This window comes from Pecten maximus, chromosome 5, assembly GCF_902652985.1.
Source record: "Pecten maximus chromosome 5, xPecMax1.1, whole genome shotgun sequence".
Taxonomy (NCBI): domain Eukaryota; kingdom Metazoa; phylum Mollusca; class Bivalvia; order Pectinida; family Pectinidae; genus Pecten; species Pecten maximus.
The window spans coordinates 13,276,895-13,298,099 of record NC_047019.1 but is presented as its reverse complement, the minus strand read 5'-3'; the positions used below and the strand labels follow the sequence as shown (position 1 = coordinate 13,298,099).

The window sequence follows — 21,205 nt, the reverse complement described above, 5'->3', positions numbered from 1 at the left end:
AGATGCTCTTACGTAGAATCATCATATTTTTTAAAGAGAAAATGGCCAATAACTTCTTACCTAGAAATTATATATACTTTAAGTAAAACCTATATATATATAGCTACAGTCTATCAAATGCAGACTTATTTTTCTCAAATATCATAGTGTTTTATCGGCAGTAAAACTTTATAATGCTGATCTAGATTCCTCTAAAATCAAACTTACCCCTCTATTCCTTTTAACTTGGAACTATTCTTTAAAAACCAAAAACAAACAAAAACAAACAAAAAACGGTTGTGATCAATTCAAAACTAACTTAATAAAAATATAATGTGCCGTACACAAAACACAAAAATATTTCAGAAACATATTTGAACATGAAATGAACAACATTAATACGGAAAACAAGTCTCCGGTGTGTTATACGCCATATTCAGAAGGAAATGTCAGTTCTACTCTCACTCCCATTGTAAAAAAAAATGAAGAGGTTTTAATCATTTCTTTTTTTTCTTCAAAATTCCAACGCTTTGGAATTATTCAAAATGTTCTTAGCAGAAGCAGAAAGAGACCGTGTTTGGCATATATATATAAGCAAAACCACCCATATGTGTTGATCTGTCGAGTCGGATCGCCCGAGTTTCTTGCGCGGAGGAAAATATCACGAGTGTGCGGAGCACACGAGTGATATTTTTCCTCCGCGCAAGAAACGAGGGCGATCCGACTCGACAGATCAACACATATGGGTGGTTTTGCTTTTATCACATACCTTTATTAATTACAACTTTCCTTAATTATGGAATCCATTTGCGGTTTCAAGTGGCGTCACATCACTATGTATTATTTTCGTTTTCAATGAAGAAAAAAAATCGTCATATCGTCAACTCGTCATCATTATAGTTTGTCAACTGATTAAAAGCGTAGGCCTAGTTGACAGATCTAGGCAGTTTACACTTGATCAATATTTTTGTACTGATATTAACTCCCTTCTGTTTTCAAACTGAAAATGTAAAGGAAAATCACAGCACTAATTGATGCGAAATCATTTATTTTCAATCAGATATATTTTAATAAATTCTCCCAACTGTCAGTGAAAGTGTTCGGCATTTAATTATGATTTAAAATACAACATCGTTTACTTCAAGCAGCAAACTTTACAAATACTGTTTAATTTAATTTGATTTAGCATTAGTTAAGCATGGATATAGTAAAATAATCAAATTAAACCTATATATCGATGGCATCAAACACATTCTCCATACCTAGACATATAGCTGATGGGCTGTCGTTGAGCGACTACGTCACAGCGCGTGCAATTCATTCACAAAAACAAGTGACATGTCACACCGAGTCATCGTCATCGTCAGTGATTCGTAGGATTCTACGATATTTCCTAGGAGGAGATATAACTTGAGAGGAAGAATGGGAAGATATTTAAAAGGAAATGTTAAATGTGCCGCCAGTAAGGGCGAATTTGTTCTCCTAAAACCAGTTTTAGTTTCGAACCGGTTCTGTAAACTTTCCATTTGTTGAGTAAACCAGTTTCAAACCACATTTAAACTGAAACCGGTTCATTCATTTGTTTCTGATAAACCTAAACTAGTTTATTAAACCATTCAAACCACCACCGGTTGTGGTTTGGAAGGTTTCGTTTCTGAAAACAAGATGGCGAATGTTGTCAACACACATGCAGAATGTGCTCTTGAAGTGCGCTACGTGCTCCAAATTTGCCAGCTATGGCTTGTAGTGTCATTTGACTGGACAAATAAAATATAAATTATAAATATAATAATTGTTTTCCCATTGGTATGACAGTTTTCCCTTGTGTTTGAAAGAAAGTCTGCTAGAACTGCATGCGTTTCCCTGTCATTGCATTGAATTGTGGAAGTATGTCTTCAACATAATTTGGGATTCGGGGGATTTTTGTGCGTTCATGAGGTATTAACGTTTCAAATACTGCTCTGAAGCTTTTTCTCCCAAAGACACCATATTGAAAACTAGAATTTCGCATTTGTTTCTCAAGAGCAAACTAGTTTTAGTTTACAAACCGTTTTGAAAACCAGGTTTAAACCATAAACCCAAACCTAAACCAGTTTATTTGCAACAAATTTGCCCTAATATTTGCCCCAGAAAACATTCCCGTGGCAAGATTTTGACAATCTTCAGATGACCTTGGCATTGGATTTTTAACTGGTTCGACCGCGTTTTCATAACTGGATATTTCTCTTTGCCACTTCACTACGAGAAATTGTCGATCGGACAGACTTTGTTGACAAAGATGTTTCGGGGACATTTTGTAGAAGTTCGCACATTTCTCGTTGCTGCTGCATGGATGCCACTGCATAATATTATTCACACTGTTGACATTTTTATGACCACTCAACTGCATGATTGTTGTCGGTGCTACGCCAGAATGCAAAAGTTTTGTGCACAGAGTTTTTCGGAGGGATTGGTTGGTCTTTTTTCCAAGAAGGCCGGCATTGTTTGCCATGGTTTTCATCATATCAGAAAGCTTATTTTCCCCCATTGGCTGATTTTTAAACCAACGTTTACCGTTCTCGTTGTGATTGACAGCAAGATAAAAGGGATATTCTGCAGTGTTCATTTCGTGTGGCCTGTGTTTCGCGTAAAGTTTAAATGATTTGATTGGACATCTGGATGAATTCTCGGGATTTACAAAAAGTTTTGGATTAAATGACCTCTGGTGAGTTGAATTGCCTCCACGAGTTTTTGTTGATCTTTCATTAAATTCCAAATATTCTTGGCCGTTTTCGTCAGTTTTCAGTTCAAGATCCCCCCATTTTAATTGCCTGTTTTCGTCGGGGGGGGGGGGGGGGGGGGGGGGGGGGGGGGGACAGGCATAACTTGGAGAGAAGACGCAGGTAATGAGGGGTTAGATGTTTGTACGGGCTGCTGTGAAGGAACAATGTGATTTTCTTCGTCTTTTACAAACCCTTCCTCGTTATCCACTTCATCAAATATAATATCATGAAGAATTTCAAAGTTAACGTCCGAAAGTTCCATGTTGTGATGATAGACTATGAGCTGTCAAACAGACTCTAGCAGACGACAGATAATGTCGGGAGGACAATATTTATTTAAGAGAAATAAACGTACATTTAAAATATTCAAGTAATTGATTTTTATTTGTAATTAAATAGATTTATTTAAAAAAAAAAAGTTTTTATAATTTTTAATCAATGTTGTAAGATACAGCGTCACTTTATTTCTTCCAGTGAACTTTCTATTTTTAGTTTCATGGAAAAGGGAATTCCCCTTAAAAGTAGTTCCGGCTAGTATGGTGATACAACATCTTGTATCACACATGTGTGATACAAACCGACAGAAAACATCCACCGAAATTTGTTGTATCACTATTGTAAGATTACATAGGTATGTGATAAACATAACGATCTTCTGAGAGCGCACAGTATTGAACACGTGTTCCCACCTCAATCCTGGCGAGGTCATCACCTTTTTAACTGAAATGAAAAAAAATGGGACAGCTAGCCTAAGTAAACCCAAAAAGCAATGGATATTATAAATAATATACAATTATATACACTATAACTATGTATTTTTTTTTCGAATTTACCAAATACATTGCAACTAAATTGTAATTAACTACATAATTATATAGATACATTTACATTTCAAATGTGATCTGCCTAATTTCGTTTAAAATACGCAATACTATTCTTATGAAAAATTATGTATCTGTTAGTGACTGAAAAATATACCTCTGTAAAAAAAAGATTGGGTGTTTCCATTATTTTCATACATATTTATTTATTTAAATGTTAAACAGTAAGGTAAAAAATAATACCTGAAAGCAGTATATTGGTTTGTATACGAAATATAATACGAAACATATCGTGTTAAAAAGTCCTCCTGCTATTTTGTTTTTTTTAAATTTTATTTTATTGTTAAGGTTTAAAGAAACTACAGAAGTGTAGTATGCATAGGTTAGTATAGATATTGTAAAAGAAAGAAGAAAAAGGAGAGAAAAACTGGTAATATCTTTACAGACGTACCAAAAACAGTTATGTCATTCATAAACTATTACACATATTACAATTTAAGACGGAGGTTCTGAGGTCATTTTTTGTCATACACCCATACATATTTGGCCAAACTCATGAAAAATCTGAAAATGCCCTAAAAGGAATTAAACATTGATATATATATGTAATATATATATACGTTTTCACACGGATGACTGAAGAGCGCCCCCTACCTTGTAATCTGACTTTTTGACTTCTACTGTCACCATCGTATACAGCTTGTTGTAGGCTATATTTAACACCCTGTATTTTAAACTGTTCAGTCCGTCTGTTTTATATCTCTTTGTCGCTTGTTGAAGGAGATGAAATCTGAAAGAAAAGGACTTGGGGATTTATCGTTGAATACAGACATAAAAGTAGGTGGGTTATTGGAAAATAATACATGGTTTTAAACCAATCAAAACTGGCGTTGCATAGCAAACATGGTAGAATATGGCTTAATTGCTGATGTCTGGTAGTTGTAAGTATCATTTGTATGATTTAATGTATGCCAGTTTTAACATGTTAAGTCCATGGTCCCAGAGATGATGGTTATATCTACCTCTATATTGTGTTAATAATGTTTGAGCATTGCATTTATGATCTGAGATCTGGACATTGTACACAATAGTACTGTATATATACCTACCTATTGGGGTGAGATCTGGTAGTTATAACTGTATATATACCTACCTAATGGGGTTCTGTGAGTTACTACTCTCACGGATATCTGGTAGTTATAACTGTATATATACCTACCTATTGGGGTGAGATCTGGTAGTTATAACTGTATATATACCTACCTAATGGGGTGAGATCTGGTAGTTATAACTGTATATATACCTACCTAATGGGGTTCTGTGAGTTACTACACTCACGGAGATCTGGTAGTTATAACTGTATATATACCTACCTATTGGGGTGAGATCTGGTAGTTATAACTGTATATATACCTACCTATTGGGGTGAGATCTGGTAGTTGTAACTGTATATATACCTACCTATTGGGGTGAGATCTGGTAGTTGTAACTGTATATATACCTACCTATTGGGGTGAGATCTGGTAGTTGTAACTGTATATATACCTACCTAATGGGGTTCTGTGAGTTACTGCTCTCACGGAGATCTGGTAGTTATAACTGTATATATACCTACCTATTGGGGTGAGATCTGGTAGTTATAACTGTATATATACCTACCTATTGGGGTGAGATCTGGTAGTTGTAACTGTATATATACCTACCTATTGAGGTGAGATCTGGTAGTTGTAACTGTATATATACCTACCTATTGGGGTGAGATCTGGTAGTTGTAACTGTATATATACCTACCTATTGGGGTGAGATCTGGTAGTTGTAACTGTATATATACCTACCTATTGGGGTGAGATCTGGTAGTTATAACTGTATATACATGGGTGAGATCTGGTAGTTGTAACTGTATATATACCTACCTATTGGGGTGAGATCTGGTAGTTGTAACTGTATATATACCTACCTATTGGGGTGAGATCTGGTAGTTATAACTGTATATATACCTACCTAAAGGGGTTCTGTGAGTTACTACACTCACGGAGATCTGGTAGTTATAACTGTATATATACCTACCTATTGGGGTGAGATCAGGTTGCTGTAACTGTATATATACCTACCTATTGGGGTTCTGTGAGTTACTACTCTCACGGAGATCTGGTAGTTGTAACTGTATATATACCTACCTATTGGGGTGAGATCTGGTAGTTGTAACTGTATATATACCTACCTATTGGGGTGAGATCTGGTAGTTATAACTGTATATATACCTACTTATTGGGGTTCTGTAAGTTATTACTCTCACGGAGATCTGGTAGTTATAACTGTTTCTATACCTACCTATTGGGGTGAGATCTGGTAATTATAACTGTATATATACCTACCTATTGGGGTTCTGTTAGTTATTACTCTCACGGAGATCTGGTAGTTATAACTGTTTCTATACCTACCTATTGGGGTGAGATCTGGTAGTTATAACTGTATATATACCTACCTATTGGGGTGAGATCTGGTAGTTATAACTGTATATATACCTACCTATTGGGGTGAGATCTGGTAGTTATAACTGTATATATACCTACCTATTGGGGTGAGATCTGGTAGTTATAACTGTATATATACCTACCTATTGGGGTTCTGTGAGTTACTACTCTCACGGATATCTGGTAGTTATAACTGTATATATACCTACCTATTGGGGTGAGATCTGGTAGTTATAACTGTATATATACCTACCTATTGGGGTGAGATCTGGTAGTTGTAACTGTATATATACCTACCTATTGGGGTTCTGTAAGTTACTACTCTCACGGATATCTGGTAGTTATAACTGTATATATACCTACCTATTGGGGTTCTGTGAGTTATTACTCTCACGGAGATCTGGTAGTTATAACTGTATATATACCTACCTATTGGGGTGAGATCTGGTAGTTATAACTGTATATATACCTACCTATTGGGGTGAGATCTGGTAGTTGTAACTGTATATATACCTACCTATTGGGGTGAGATCTGGTAGTTAGAACTGTATATGTACCTACCTATTGGGGTTCTGTGAGTTACTGCTCTCACGGAGATCTGGTAGTTGTAACTGTATATATACCTACCTATTGGGGTGAGATCTGGTAGTTGTAACTGTATATATACCCACCCATTAGGGTTGTACACAATAGTACTATTGATATACCTACCTATTGGGGTGAGATCTGGTAGTTATAACTGTATATATACCTACCTATTGGGGTGAGATCTGGTAGTTATAACTGTATATATACCTACCTATTGGGGTGAGATCTGGTAGTTATAACTGTATATATACCTACCTATTGGGGTGAGATCTGGTAGTTATAACTGTATATATACCTACCTAATGGGGTTTAGTGAGTTATTACTCTCACTGAGATCTGGTAGTTATAACTGTATATATACCTACCTATTGGGGTGAGATCTGGTAGTTATAACTGTATATATACCTACCCATTGGGGTTCTGTGAGTTACTGCTCTCACGGAGATCTGGTAGTTGTAACTGTATATATATACCTACCTATTGGGGTTCTGTGAGTTACTACACTCACGGAGATCTGGTAGTTGTAACTGTATATATACCTACCTATTGGGGTTCTGTGAGTTACTACACTCACGGAGATCTGGTAGTTGTAACTGTATATATACCTACCTATTGGGGTGAGATCTGGTAGTTGTAACTGTATATATATCTACCTATTACCTAATGGGGTTCTGTGAGTTATTACTCTCACGGCATCTGGTAGTTGTAACTGTATATATACCTACCTATTGGGGTTCTGTGAGTTACTACTCTCACGGAGATCTGTTAGTTGTAACTGTATATATACCTACCTATTGGGGTGAGATCTGGTAGTTATAACTTTCTACCACAATACCCTGTGTTATTCAACTCTCAGACCATCAGTTAATCATTACAGCTGTTGATTAACAATCTGTTTATACCACACGTGGTATAAACTCTGTACGCATTTTGATTGGCTAACACGGTGAACTTTGACCCAAGCTGCAATTGTTATTGACGTCATCAATAATCTAATGACGTCACATCACCGGGTCCCGGACGTCACCGGTACACTTTATTTGCATACGCGAAATTATACTTGGCCACGTTTCCCTTTGATTCAAGCCGATATTATTGTGGTAGAAACAGGTCACACGACTCGAAATTGTTGGATATGGAATTTATTTCACACTCGTAAGTTATTTTTTAAAAGTTGCAAAAAACACTCGCTAAAGCTCGTGTCTTTTATAACTTTTAAAAAATAACTTACTCGTGTGAAATAAATTCCATATCCAACAACCACTCGTTGTGTAACCTCTATATATATACCTACCTATTGGGGTTCTGTGAGTTACTACTCTCACGGAGATCTGGTAGTTATAACTGTATATATACCTACCTATTGGGGTTCTGTGAGTTACTACTCTCACGGAGATCTGGTAGTTATAACTGTATATATACCTACCTATTGGGGTTCTGTGAGTTATTACTCTCACAGATATCTGGTAGTTGTAACTGTATATATACCTACCTACTGGGGTTCTGTGAGTTACTGCTCTCACGGAGATCTGGTAGTTATAACTGTATATATACCTACCTATTGGGGTGAGATCTGGTAGTTATAACTGTATATATACCTACCTATTGGGGTGAGATCTGGTAGTTTTAACTGTATATATACCTACCTATTGGGGTGAGATCTGGTAGTTATAACTGTATATATACCTACCTATTGGGGTGAGATCTGGTAGTTATAACTGTATATATACCTACCTATTGGGGTGAGATCTGGTAGTTATAACTGTATATGTACCTACCTATTGGGGTTCTGTGAGTTATTGCTCTCACGGAGATCTGGTAGTTGTAACTGTATATATACCTACCTATTGGGGTGAGATCTGGTAGTTGTAACTGTATATATACCCACCCATTAGGGTTGTACACAATAGTACTATTGATATACCTTCCTATTAGGGTGAGATCTGGTAGTTATAACTGTATATATACCTACCTATTGGGGTGAGATCTGGTAGTTATAACTGTATATATACCTACCTATTGGGGTGAGATCTGGTAGTTATAACTGTATATATACCTACCTATTGGGGTTCTGTGAGTTATTACTCTCACGGAGATCTGGTAATTATAACTGTATATATACCTACCTATTGGGGTGAGATCTGGTAGTTATAACTGTATATATACCTACCTATTGGGGTGAGATCTGGTAGTTATAACTGTATATATACCTACCTATTGGGGTGAGATCTGGTAGTTATAACTGTATATATACCTACCTATTGGGTGAGATCTGGTAGTTATAACTGTATATATACCTACCTATTGGGTTTCTGTGAGTTACTACTCTCACGGAGATCTGGTAGTTATAACTGTATATATACCTACCTATTGGGGTGAGATCTGGTAGTTATAACTGTATATATACCTACCTATTGGGGTGAGATCTGGTAGTTGTAACTGTATATATACCTACCTATTGGGGTTCTGTGAGTTACTACTCTCACTGAGATCTGGTAGTTATAACTGTATATATACCTACCTATTGGGGTGAGATCTGGTAGTTATAACTGTATATATACCTACCTATTGGGGTGAGATCTGGTAGTTGTAACTGTATATATACCTACCTATTGGGGTGAGATCTGGTAGTTATAACTGTATATATACCTACCTATTGGGGTTCTGTGAATTATTACTCTCACGGAGATCTGGTAGTTATAACTGTATATATACCTACCTATTGGGGTGAGATCTGGTAGTTATAACTGTATATATACCTACCTATTGGGGTGAGATCTGGTAGTTATAACTGTATATATACCTACCTATTGGGGTGAGATCTGGTAGTTATAACTGTATATATACCTACCTATTGGGGTTCTGTGAGTTACTACTCTCACGGAGATCTGGTAGTTATAACTGTATATATACCTACCTATTGGGGTGAGATCTGGTAGTTATAACTGTATATATACCTACCTATTGGGGTGAGATCTGGTAGTTATAACTGTATATATACCTACCTATTGGGGTTCTGTGAGTTACTACTCTCATGCTGATGTTTAAACATCTTGTATCTGGCGATATTCATAGGGTACCGCTCCACTCGGAAACCTTCAGATCGGACTCTGACAATGACAATAAATAATTATTAAAAGTTATTCAATCTTTACATCAGAATACATAACTCAGCCATGTAACTTATATTAAAAAATATCTACATCAGAGTACAAAGAATGAGAGTAAGCAAAAACCAACTCTTCGTTGGAGTATGAGGAATTGTTTCATAATTAATATTGAAAACATTTCCAATACAGGTTCTCTCACCTCGCGCTTAAGTCGTCATCCTCCCCTCCCCAACCGAAATATTTGTTCGAGAATCCGTTTATCTTTACAAAGACGTCTTTGGATAATTGAGAAACGCCTCCGAATATGTTTCCATATGGAAGTCTGAAAAAAAGAATGATTAAATTATTAATAAACTTAAACTACGTGATTATTTGCGATACCTATATATAATACAATGAAAATAAAATAATAAAATGAAACGGTAATTAATTGAAACATGACACTGAGATACCCGGATGTAAATCAAAACAAAATGGAAATGTATCGCTGAGAATCTCTGTACAAATTCTGAATTCAATTTCGAGAGCTATTGAAATACAAAGACTATGGTATTTTATTTTTAGAAACATTTAAAGAAAATTAAATATTTTGCAGATATTCTCGTATGTGCATTTCTTTGACCCGATGTGTAGTCGCTGATGACGAAGAAATAGACACTTACTACATGTAGTCCATAACGCCAAGTCGTATTCTCATTGTAATAGTTAAATGGCATCTGTTTATATTCATTTTTTTCAATATATGTATTTGCGCTCTTTGTATTGATTTTTAAATCAAATTATGGTATTTTACACGGCGGTCAATTACTGTTTGATTGGATTTCTAAAGAATGTGTCGATATCACTTTTATCGTTGTTAACGGCTACAATCAGCACAGACAAGACAACTGGTGTCAATCAATAGTAGTGCTGATAACGATATAATTTGTATCTACTGAATTACATTTTATCGATTGTTTTACCTGTATTGAAATTTATCAATAGCTGCCGACAGATGGCGTGGCTGTTTCCCACATCCATAATGGATCCTGTCATCTTCCGGTATTAGGTCGACGTCATGGAATACAAAGCAATTGTAGTCATATATCTTCACGGATTCCGCGTAACCAATGTTCATCAGTAGCGCTCGGTTAAATGTGTTGTTTCCAGACTATACAAGACAAAATACAAAAAGCGTTTGGAATTAAATAACCGTATAGTATGACGGAAAAGAAATTACAGGATTGATTACATAATTCACTTCATCAGATAATTAATTAATATTACAAGTCCCTAAAAATTCGTGCTAAAAGCACGCTTGGCCAAATCTTGGAATTTCGATGGGGGAACTGTCATAAAATGTCGCCGAACGCTGAATTAGACTCCATCACATCTGCGATTACGTCATCTTAGAACTCTTCAATGATGATACTGGCTAAATGTAACACAGTCTGGAAGGAAAGTCAGGGAAATTCAATACATACTACACCATACAGGTGTAGGCCTGACATTTAAAGGGACCGGATCCTTAGACGATCACCCTTATAACCGATTAGACACACTAAAACATTTAAAAGTATGTTAAAAGTAATACACTTTTCTGTTTGTCCACGTGACAAATGTTCGCTCGGTGAAAACGAGGTTCCAAAAATTACGTGTATTTCAAATCATTGGTTATCAATGAAAGATAAAAGCTTACAATCGTTGTCATTTTTTTTTTTTTTTTTTACAAAAATGTGATAAGTTAACTCCAGTTATTCGGACGCTTGATTGTCTGCAAGCAAATAGCCGAGGGCATTGCATTAATACGATACATTATGGTCCCTTTAAAGATGCTTCATCCTCGGCATCGAGTTATTATGCTCGATTGATAACCAGAATATGCTATTGTATATTGTTATGTAGCACTAAAAGTTACATGTACTTTTGCTATAACCATTTTATTAATGAGTTTGTTTGCATCAGAAAACCTATATTGTGTTCTTCTTATCTAGCCTGTATGTAACAGTGGACATGTTTTATAATGGATTTTTATTAGGTCGCCTTATTGTTTTGTTTTTGTTGGTTAAGATATATTTCCATACTGTCGGAGTAATATTGTTTCATGAGAAGCACATTTATACACTGTCGACGCTGTTGGGATTTTGATACTCACAATAAGCCCCAAGCTACATCAAATCAAACTGCAGTATGTTTGTTATAATCTTCAGAAATTATACAGTTATAGTTTTGTCAACATAAACACAGAGCTAATCAATCGATCATAGGCAGGTTTACGATACCATGTCAACAATAAAATAAGGACAGCTTCATTAAAAAACAATTTGTAACCACACGGTGTAAATTGAACAGCTGTATAACGAATCGACTTCAAAAAAACCCAACAACATGTTTGATAAATGTATAAAAATACATAGCTTATCAAGCCGTCTGCCTTTTGTACACGAATCTATGAATGTATTGATTAAACAGTTTGATTGCTTATGCGATGACGAATAGATAAATTAAACAAGTAAAATATTGTTAAATACAGGCATGTTTTTGGACAAATAGTCATTGTTACAAAAAATCGTCTTCTGCTTCATCGATAGAGTGACGATACTGCACAACAACAACAACAACAACAACAACAACAACAACAACAACAACAACAACAACAACAACAACAACAACAACAACAACAACAACAACGAAACTATAAAACTCAAAATCAATTAAATGATGTCCAATACGAACAAAAATATAGATTTGCAAGTAGATATTTGAAAACGTAAAAGGAGTATAAAACCAAAGGATATATATACGTGTCTTCTTTTTCATCGGCGACACCCGCCATACAAATCTAGGCCACGACGACACCCGCAATACAAATCTAGGTTACGACGACATCCGTCATACAAATCTAGGTTACGACGACACCCGCCATACAACTCTAGGTCTCGACAACACCCGCTATACAAATATAGGTCACGACGACAACCGACATAAAATCTAGGTCACGACGACACCCGCCATACAAATTTAGTTAACGACGACACCCGCCATACATCTAGGTTACGACGACACCCGCCATACAAATCTAGGTTACGACGACACCCGCTATACAAATCTAAGTTACGACGACACGTGCCATACAAATCTAGTTTACGACGACACGTGCCATACACATCTAGGTTACGACGACACGTGCCATACAAATCTAGGTTACGACAACACCCGCCATACAAATCTAGGTTACGACGACACGTGCCATACAAATCTAGGTTACGACAACACCCGCCATACAAATCTAGGCCACGACGACACCCGCAATACAAATCTAGGTTACGACGACATCCGTCATACAAATCTAGGTTACGACGACACCCGCCATACAACTCTAGGTCTCGACAACACCCGCTATACAAATATAGGTCACGACGACAACCGACATAAAATCTAGGTCACGACGACACCCGCCATACAAATTTAGTTAACGACGACACCCGCCATACATCTAGGTTACGACGACACCCGCCATACAAATCTAGGTTACGACGACACCCGCTAAACAAATCTAAGTTACGACGACACGTGCCATACAAATCTAGTTTACGACGACACGTGCCATACACATCTAGGTTACGACGACACGTGCCATACAAATCTAGGTTACGACGACACGTGCCATACAAATCTAGGTTACGACGACACGTGCCATACAAATCTAGGTTACGACGACACCCGCCATACAAATCTAGGTTACGACGACACGTGACATACAAATCTAGGTTACGACAACACCCGCCATACAAATCTAAGTTACGACGACACGTGCCATACAAATCTAGGTTACGACAACACCCGCCATACAAATCTAGGTTACGACGACACGTGCCATACAAATCTAGGTTACGACGACACGTGCCATACACATCTAGGTTACGACGACACCCGCCATACAAATCTAGGTTACGACAACACCCGTCATACAAATCTAGGTTACGACGACACGTGCCATACACATCTAGGTTACGACGACACCCGTCATACAAATCTAGGTTACGACGACACATGCCATACAAATCTAGGTTACGACGACACCCGCCATACAAATCTAGGTTACGACGACACCCGTCATACAAATCTAGGTTACGACGACACGTGCCATACAAATCTAGGTTACGACAACACCCGCCATACAAATCTAGGTTACGACGACACGTGCCATACAAATCTAGGTTACGACGACACCCGCCATACACATCTAGGTTACGACGACACCCGCCATACAAATCTACGTTACGACAACACCCGCCATACATATCTAGGTTACGACGACACGTGCCATACAAATCTAGGTTACGACAACACCCGTCATACAAATCTAGGTTACGACGACACGTGCCATACACATCTAGGTTACGACGACACGTGCCATACACATCTAGGTTACGACGACACGTGCCATACAAATCTAGGTTACGACAACACCCGCCATACAAATCTAGGTTACGACGACACGTGCCATACAAATCTAGGTAACGACAACACCCGCCATACAAATCTAGGTTACGACGACACGTGCCATACAAATCTAGGTTACGACGACACCCGCCATACACATCTAGGTTACGACGACACCCGCCATACAAATCTACGTTACGACAACACCCGTCATACACATCTAGGTTACGACGACACGTGCCATACAAATCTAGGTTACGACGACACGTGCCACACACATCTAGGTTACGACGACACGTGCCATACAAATCTAGGTTACGACAACACCCGCCATACAAATCTAGGTTACGACGACACGTGCCATACAAATCTAGGTTACGACGACACGTGCCATACAAATCTAGATTACGACAACACCCGCCATACAAATCTAGGTTACGACGACACGTCCCTAACAAATCTAGGCTACGACGACACCCGCCATACAAATCTAGGTCACGGCGACACCCGCCATGCAAATCTAGGTTACGACGATACCCGCCTTATAAATCTAGGTCAAATCCTGGTTAAGTCACTTTCCCAGAATATACTGAGTGGTTACAAGAAAATCTGTACCTGTTCAATAACGTAAATTCCGTAGTTTATCTGTTGTCGCTGTAGGATTGGATGGATGTTATATAGAAATGTCTTTAACTGATCCTCTCTGTTCCTATATGGAATGATAACAGCCACTCGGTGTTCACTATGACACTCCACAGGGGAATAACGGCCACCGGGATGTAACCAGGCATATTCCTTCTCTATCTCAGGAATCGATGGAGATTTCCTGTATGTAGCCAGAGGACCAACTGTAATGAGTATACAATCTGTTCATGGAACTCCATAGCTCTCACTTATGCAAAATAAGATATTGTATGAATTAATGTTTTCATTATTATAATATAATAAGATGTCTTTATTATATGATTTGCTTTTGTCATTATATAACACGATACTGTCATTATGTTATTTGGTTGCACCAATATTTTATTTGGTTTCATCATTACATATTTTCATTTGTTCCGGAATGTCAAAATATAACCTTACCAAACAAAATGTTGTTATCAGACCATAATTCTCTCATAAGTCTAACTGGTGTAGTGATATAAAGAACAATGCTGGTGACGTCATCACTTAATGACGTCTTTTTGTATAATGCCATAATAATGTCTGCAATCTTGTGAGAATTATAGAGCCATAACTTTCCAAAAAAGTCTGTTTAATGTTTAAATACTTTAATTGTACTTAAAACACGCATTATCATTGGCTTAAAATGTATGTTATCAGCCAATAACGTCGTCATTTGTAACGTCGCTTTTGACTGGCTCATACAGCAGCATAATAATTTCATAGAGAAAAGAGCTCATCAATAAAAGTGAATTAACACATGTATTAAGATCAATTAACCGAAGTATGCTCTTACATTTTACTTAATTTAAACATCATGCATGTACCATATACTTTGTTCATCATAGGATTTTGGGTAATCAATATGTTAATCCAATATTGCCATCATATTGTCTACAAAAAAATGATGATAAGATCCATATAAGGAAAAAACAAAATTATATCATGGTATATTCAAAACATATAGAGCTGATATCTAATAATATATTAATGAAGTCAAATAATACAGTGTAAATCAAAGAAAATCATATATAGGTGAAACCAGATCCTGTCATGATGTGATGATAGATACATATAAGTACTTCAATGGCAAATCAGGTCTTATATTGATGAAATAATATAATCTATTGAAAAAATCAATCCATATAGAATCTTTATGCCAAATGCGACAGGTATGACGTACTATTTACGTATATATATATATAATTGATATCTTATAATTTGTAATGTTGAGATCAGCCTTGCACTCCTTAATCAAACGTCACTGTTAATAGTGTATAATGTTTTTTTTCCAACAAACGTACGTTTTATGATATGTGATTATCAGACTGCTTAAGCTGGTCTTATGAAGACAACTACACAGACATTCGCTGAAGACATATTCTAATTACATACCCTTGTAAATGTCCCACAGAGAAACAAAAATTCTCCTTTTTCGTTTTGAATATATATCAAATATGTTGTAAACATAGTAACTAGCTATTAACAATATATTTTAACTATATGTAAAATGAGTGAAACAAGCTCTGTGGAAATAGTCTATCAAAAATCAGAAAAAAAATTACTCTTGGCCTAAGAAACTTCATACAGCCCCTATATCATTGGATATTCACCAGTAGAAAGAAAAAAACATCATGCAGTCTGTATACTTTAAAAGACACGGTTCTGTCTCCTCTTGCTCATAAACACTATTTCTTATGTAAAGTGCATGGTACGATGTACTTTCAGAAAATGGCAAATAAATTCGTCATGCCTTACAATATACATGTTTGGAGAGTAACAAACAAATCACTTGAAAAAGCACATTGGGCATTGCTAACGACCACCATCAAGGGTACCTTATTTCATTCCCGTTATTTTTCACTTGAAGTCTTTGTATTGGTCGCTTCAGTAATACCACCAACCCGCTATTCCGTATAACGACCAAATTTACAAAAGTCCAGAGGTACTTACACTAGTTATTTCCCACAACAATGAATTTTTAAGTATGTTTCATGTAGCTTCGATATAGACTTTAGCCTACTGTACACTTTATTTTTAGTAGTGGCATTAAGTATATTGTATTGTAAAGAAGATGAGTACATTGTGTATTATTATAGTACACATAAGGGGCGATAACTTTCCCCAGATTTCCACCAGTCTATAGGACAAATAAGCTATTTGTAGTAAGAATTACAATGAATCTCTGTATAATTTATGAAGCTTGGTGTTATTTACCTGTGCATATTGTAAACATAACTTTTTATAAGTATGAATTTATATGTTATAGTGTAGAAGTTGCCACTTATTATCAATTAATATTCTACTACATTCATATTTCCCAGATTTTCACAATTCATTATATGGAAAAGTAAGAAACAAGAACAATTATGTCCATACATATGATCTGTTCACATTGTCATGTTATAATTGTAACATTGCTGTACAGTTGTTTGACCTCTTGTTACACACTCTCATGTGTGTCAGATAGTAATACAAATCTTGAATCATGAAATCTTGACAGTACCATAGACCCCTCATTAACGTTAATTGAGCCCATGATTGCGACCAGTCTCCTGTGGTCAAAATTACCTAGTGTGCAGCAAACTGTGAACAAGTTTCCGCATGTCAGGCGTTCGATCAAACAACATATCGGATTATCTACCTGGGCTGGGAGGGTGTTATTATCGATCTTTTGTTTTCTTATCAGAGTATTACAGGTAAGAATTCTGCCTATCGATCTCTTTGAAAGGTCTCCTTTGAAACCCTGTTTCTTTCCTTTGTCAGCCAAGATTCAGAAACCGACTCATTCTTTTGTCGCCATATTGCGTCATTGGAAAATGTTTTTTTTTAATTTTGACTTGATATTTTCCACCAATGAATCATGTTTAGCTTGATCCTTTTGCGCAAATTTAAAATAGATTGATCATTTTCTCTGTGATGTTACGATGATGAATTTGTCATTAGATCCGTGTTAAGTCAATGGTTGATGATATGCTTTGATGCCAGTGAAGCAATGGCGCAGTCTTTCAAACACATTACTGACTAGGATTGTAATGATTTTTATGTGACCATTCATTGCTGGAGGCGGATATTTAAACATGATTTATACATTTATCAAGTAACGTACATAACATTGGTATCGGTATATTAATTATACTACATCTATGTTTCATTGCGCTTTGATTTATTTTCAAAACTACTTGCATTCATAGAAGAAGAACACAGGAAAAAAACGTCCATATGCATTTTTAAGAATGATGTCACACGCGACTTCATATAACGGATGCCTGCTTAAACAAATTTGTCATACTGTAATACACGCTGCCAGTTTAAAATGCTCATAACCTGTGTCTACCCTAATGCTAGACTTAACAATCACCCAGTAAACAACCCATTAGAGCTACATGTACGTTAATAGAACACGATCGAACATGTAATATATTCAGCATGATGGTTTAGTCATGTGTACAATATGTGTTACTTTAAAGGTGAATAATTTAACAGATGAATACTTTACCTAGTTTTGGAGGAGTCTTCGGACAATCTGGTAGTGAGCTCCGACCTGTACTACTATAAACCTCTGTAGCCAGATGTATATTTCGATTTGAGAGTACGCTTCCATTAAATTGCTGAACGATTCGTTCTACTTCATTTGATATATTTTCACTATATGTTATTAAATTATTCATTCTACTGTGAATCCCATAGTATCCAAAATGTTCAAACGCCATATATATCACCAGGTTAAATGCTGTTAAAACTAAAACCGCAATTATACTGCTTTTAAAGGCATCGCCTCTAGAACAGTTTGACCAGCATCTTTTCTGTTCCGTCATGGTATGAGTATAACTTCCTTCCGAATCCAAATTTTCTGCAAGATGAAGAGAAAACACTTAAGCCATGAAAGGAAAAAAAACACTTATTGTTGTACATATATATCCTGGCAATGCTATGTTCTACCGTATGTCTGCCATTTGTAGACCAAATCCATTGACAAGATACTGCAGCATATGTTACAATACAAACATATGGAATCAACATATTAATTATTTTATTTTCACAATGAAATATGGAAACTTGTGAAATGGTGCAACATATGTTACGTATTAACACAATTACCGGGTAGTCAACCATGTACGAGGCGTAGTCAAAAATATTAATTTCAATCGACTGTGGTTGTCTATTCGATTGAAGTAACAGTTTGTTTATGACTGATTGGTTACTTAATGTCGGTGTAGGCGATTGGTAGCAGATAATATCATGTTTAATTAATTGTTTTGTTTGTTAATGTGTTTTCAATAAATGCATGTAATGCAGTTAAATAAATTAACATATAATTTGTTTTTTTTCCTTTTTTATTCTTTTTTTTGTGTGTGTGCAGAGTTTTAGATATACCTTCAAACCAGTGTACATACGCACATACACCCTTATATACACAACATAATTTGCCAATCATCATCATCATCATCATCATCATCATCATCATCATCAATAAGAAACTAATACTAAATCTATCTATTTGTGCGGCAACTTAAATTAACATTCATTTATATACATAGATATTATTATTTTTATTAGAAATGATTAATTATATATATTGTGGATAAGATTGTTTGTTTACATGACAAAGGTAAATGTACACAAACTCTACTTAGCAAGCTTGCAATTAATGACAACAACGACACTAAAATACTACCACATCAGGTTTAGAGCTTCGTAGTAGAAAATTCAGATGCAAACCATGAGGACCATAATTGCAATTTAACACAAATATTTAATATCATGGATATGAAATTTAAAATGATATCAGATTAAGTGGTTACTTAAATACTACCTTCTAAAGAAATAATATTTTTTGAGTGCATAGAGGATATCTAACAGTGTCTTCAGTAATACCAAATATATTTCACGAGTGGGGCTAATATTTTGATATTTTTCACGAGTGCGCATCTGTTTATTACATTTTTTATCAACGAAAAACCTACCCCGTATGCTAACTAGGCCTACAGCGATAATTTGTAAACAAAAAATGTAGCTCCCCCTGTCCAGGTGCTGAGATATATGTCGGGCTCTCTGATTGGTCAATTATTTTGGTATTTTCTAATCATTTATTTGATTGGTCAAATCAGCAAAAGTGATATTTTTCACTAGTGGTAAATATGATATTTTTCACAAGTGAAAAATATCACTTTTATAGAATGAATAATTTTTGATATTTCACTGGTAAAAATGTAATAAATCGTAATATTTAATAATCAAGATAGAATATCGTTGTCTTCAATACTACTACAAGGCACAGCCTTGTAGCATGCATGGCACATATACAGGAACTAACGTGATGTTATGATTCAGATTCAGTCTAGAGTATTATACCTTTAAACAATTAATTCTGAATACCACAGACAGTCTATTGTTAATGTGCTCGATGAAAAATGAATAATTCCAATATTTACATACTAATTATGATAATAGCAAATCGTTAATAATAATGAGACTACTCAGTTCTAAAGACAGCGAAATACACAAATAATGTCTCTCTCTGTTTACCTTTTCGTTCCTTTGTGTGGAGATTATTCACGGCATTTGTTGTGACCGGTGGTCAAATGTCGTGTCCGATTCATAATTAAAGATTTAGGTTACACAATTCACTTCGTAATAAAACGATGTAACGTTACAATCAAATTTTGCTTTAATACTTCCATTTTCTATCCAATATGGTGTCTACTTCCGGTTTGTGCTTGGTGATATTGTTAGATAAAATTCTGCTTGTGACGTGTCTTGCCGATAACAGTGTTTGTCGATCTCTTCTAGCAGGTAAAATCACCAGGTATGTGTTATCTGTGACCCATGCTCATATGTACAAGTTAGGGCTTAGGTACCTGTAGTATCTAATCTTGCTTAAAACCATTGTCTTAATGCTATCGCGTATACGAAATAGTGCAGCCATATTGTTTTGCAGGACCAAGAAATTAAATCTTAAGCTGTCTTCATGGAAACCCCCAATCTTCCTTTACAATCGCCGTGGAATAGTGTTTCAATTACATACGCGATGGTAAATGGTGGTTATATGCACGCTAATTTAGTTTATATGAACCTCAGTACTCATTAGTGGACAGTACTCTCATAAGATAAATGTTATGCCGCACATTTGTAGAGAGGACGAATGGAGAAACATGAGTAGGATAAGTGTAGGTAGGACAAATGTATGGAGGGAAATAGTGCGATAACCGTAGTACACTTCAGTAGTGAGGACGGACTGACGGACGGATGGACGAATGAAGGGACACTGTCGGATTAGTGAGGACAACACGTAGGCGGATAAGTTGAGTGTAGTAAACGGTATCCTGTTCTGATCAATTTTACACTTGGTTGATAGATATATGATTTGTTTGCATGGC

The 21,205-nt window shown here is 36.0% G+C and overlaps 1 protein-coding gene across 2 annotated transcripts; it reads right to left on the bottom strand.

Moving 5' to 3' along the window:
* Nucleotides 1-217: 217 nt before the first annotated feature.
* Nucleotides 218-20,570, bottom strand: LOC117327216 (beta-1,4-N-acetylgalactosaminyltransferase bre-4-like). 2 transcript variants are annotated; one of them, XM_033884085.1, is made up of 9 exons: nucleotides 20,355-20,570; nucleotides 18,325-18,678; nucleotides 14,775-15,007; nucleotides 10,697-10,884; nucleotides 9,934-10,056; nucleotides 9,630-9,734; nucleotides 4,217-4,352; nucleotides 3,385-3,461; nucleotides 218-570 (listed from the first exon to the last, which is right to left on the bottom strand). In XM_033884085.1, exons 2-8 carry the CDS (start codon nucleotides 18,641-18,643, stop codon nucleotides 3,450-3,452), a joined length of 1,116 nt encoding a protein of 371 aa, XP_033739976.1. In that variant the 5' UTR covers nucleotides 18,644-18,678; nucleotides 20,355-20,570; the 3' UTR covers nucleotides 218-570; nucleotides 3,385-3,449. The 2 variants fall into 2 exon arrangements, with proteins under 2 accessions (XP_033739976.1, XP_033739975.1); XM_033884084.1 differs by having other exon boundaries at nucleotides 218-564.
* Nucleotides 20,571-21,205: the final 635 nt, after the last annotated feature.

Coding starts and splice junctions, on each gene's coding strand:
- LOC117327216 (XM_033884085.1), bottom strand. CDS start 18,643: ATGACGGAACAGAAAAGATGCTGGTCAAACTGTTCTAGAGGCGATGCC. Junction 10,885..14,774: donor GAATTTACGTTATTGAACAG/GTACAGATTTTC, acceptor TGTCTTGTATAG/TCTGGAAACAACACATTTAA. Junction 10,057..10,696: donor ATTGATAAATTTCAATACAG/GTAAAACAATCG, acceptor TCTTTTTTTCAG/ACTTCCATATGGAAACATAT.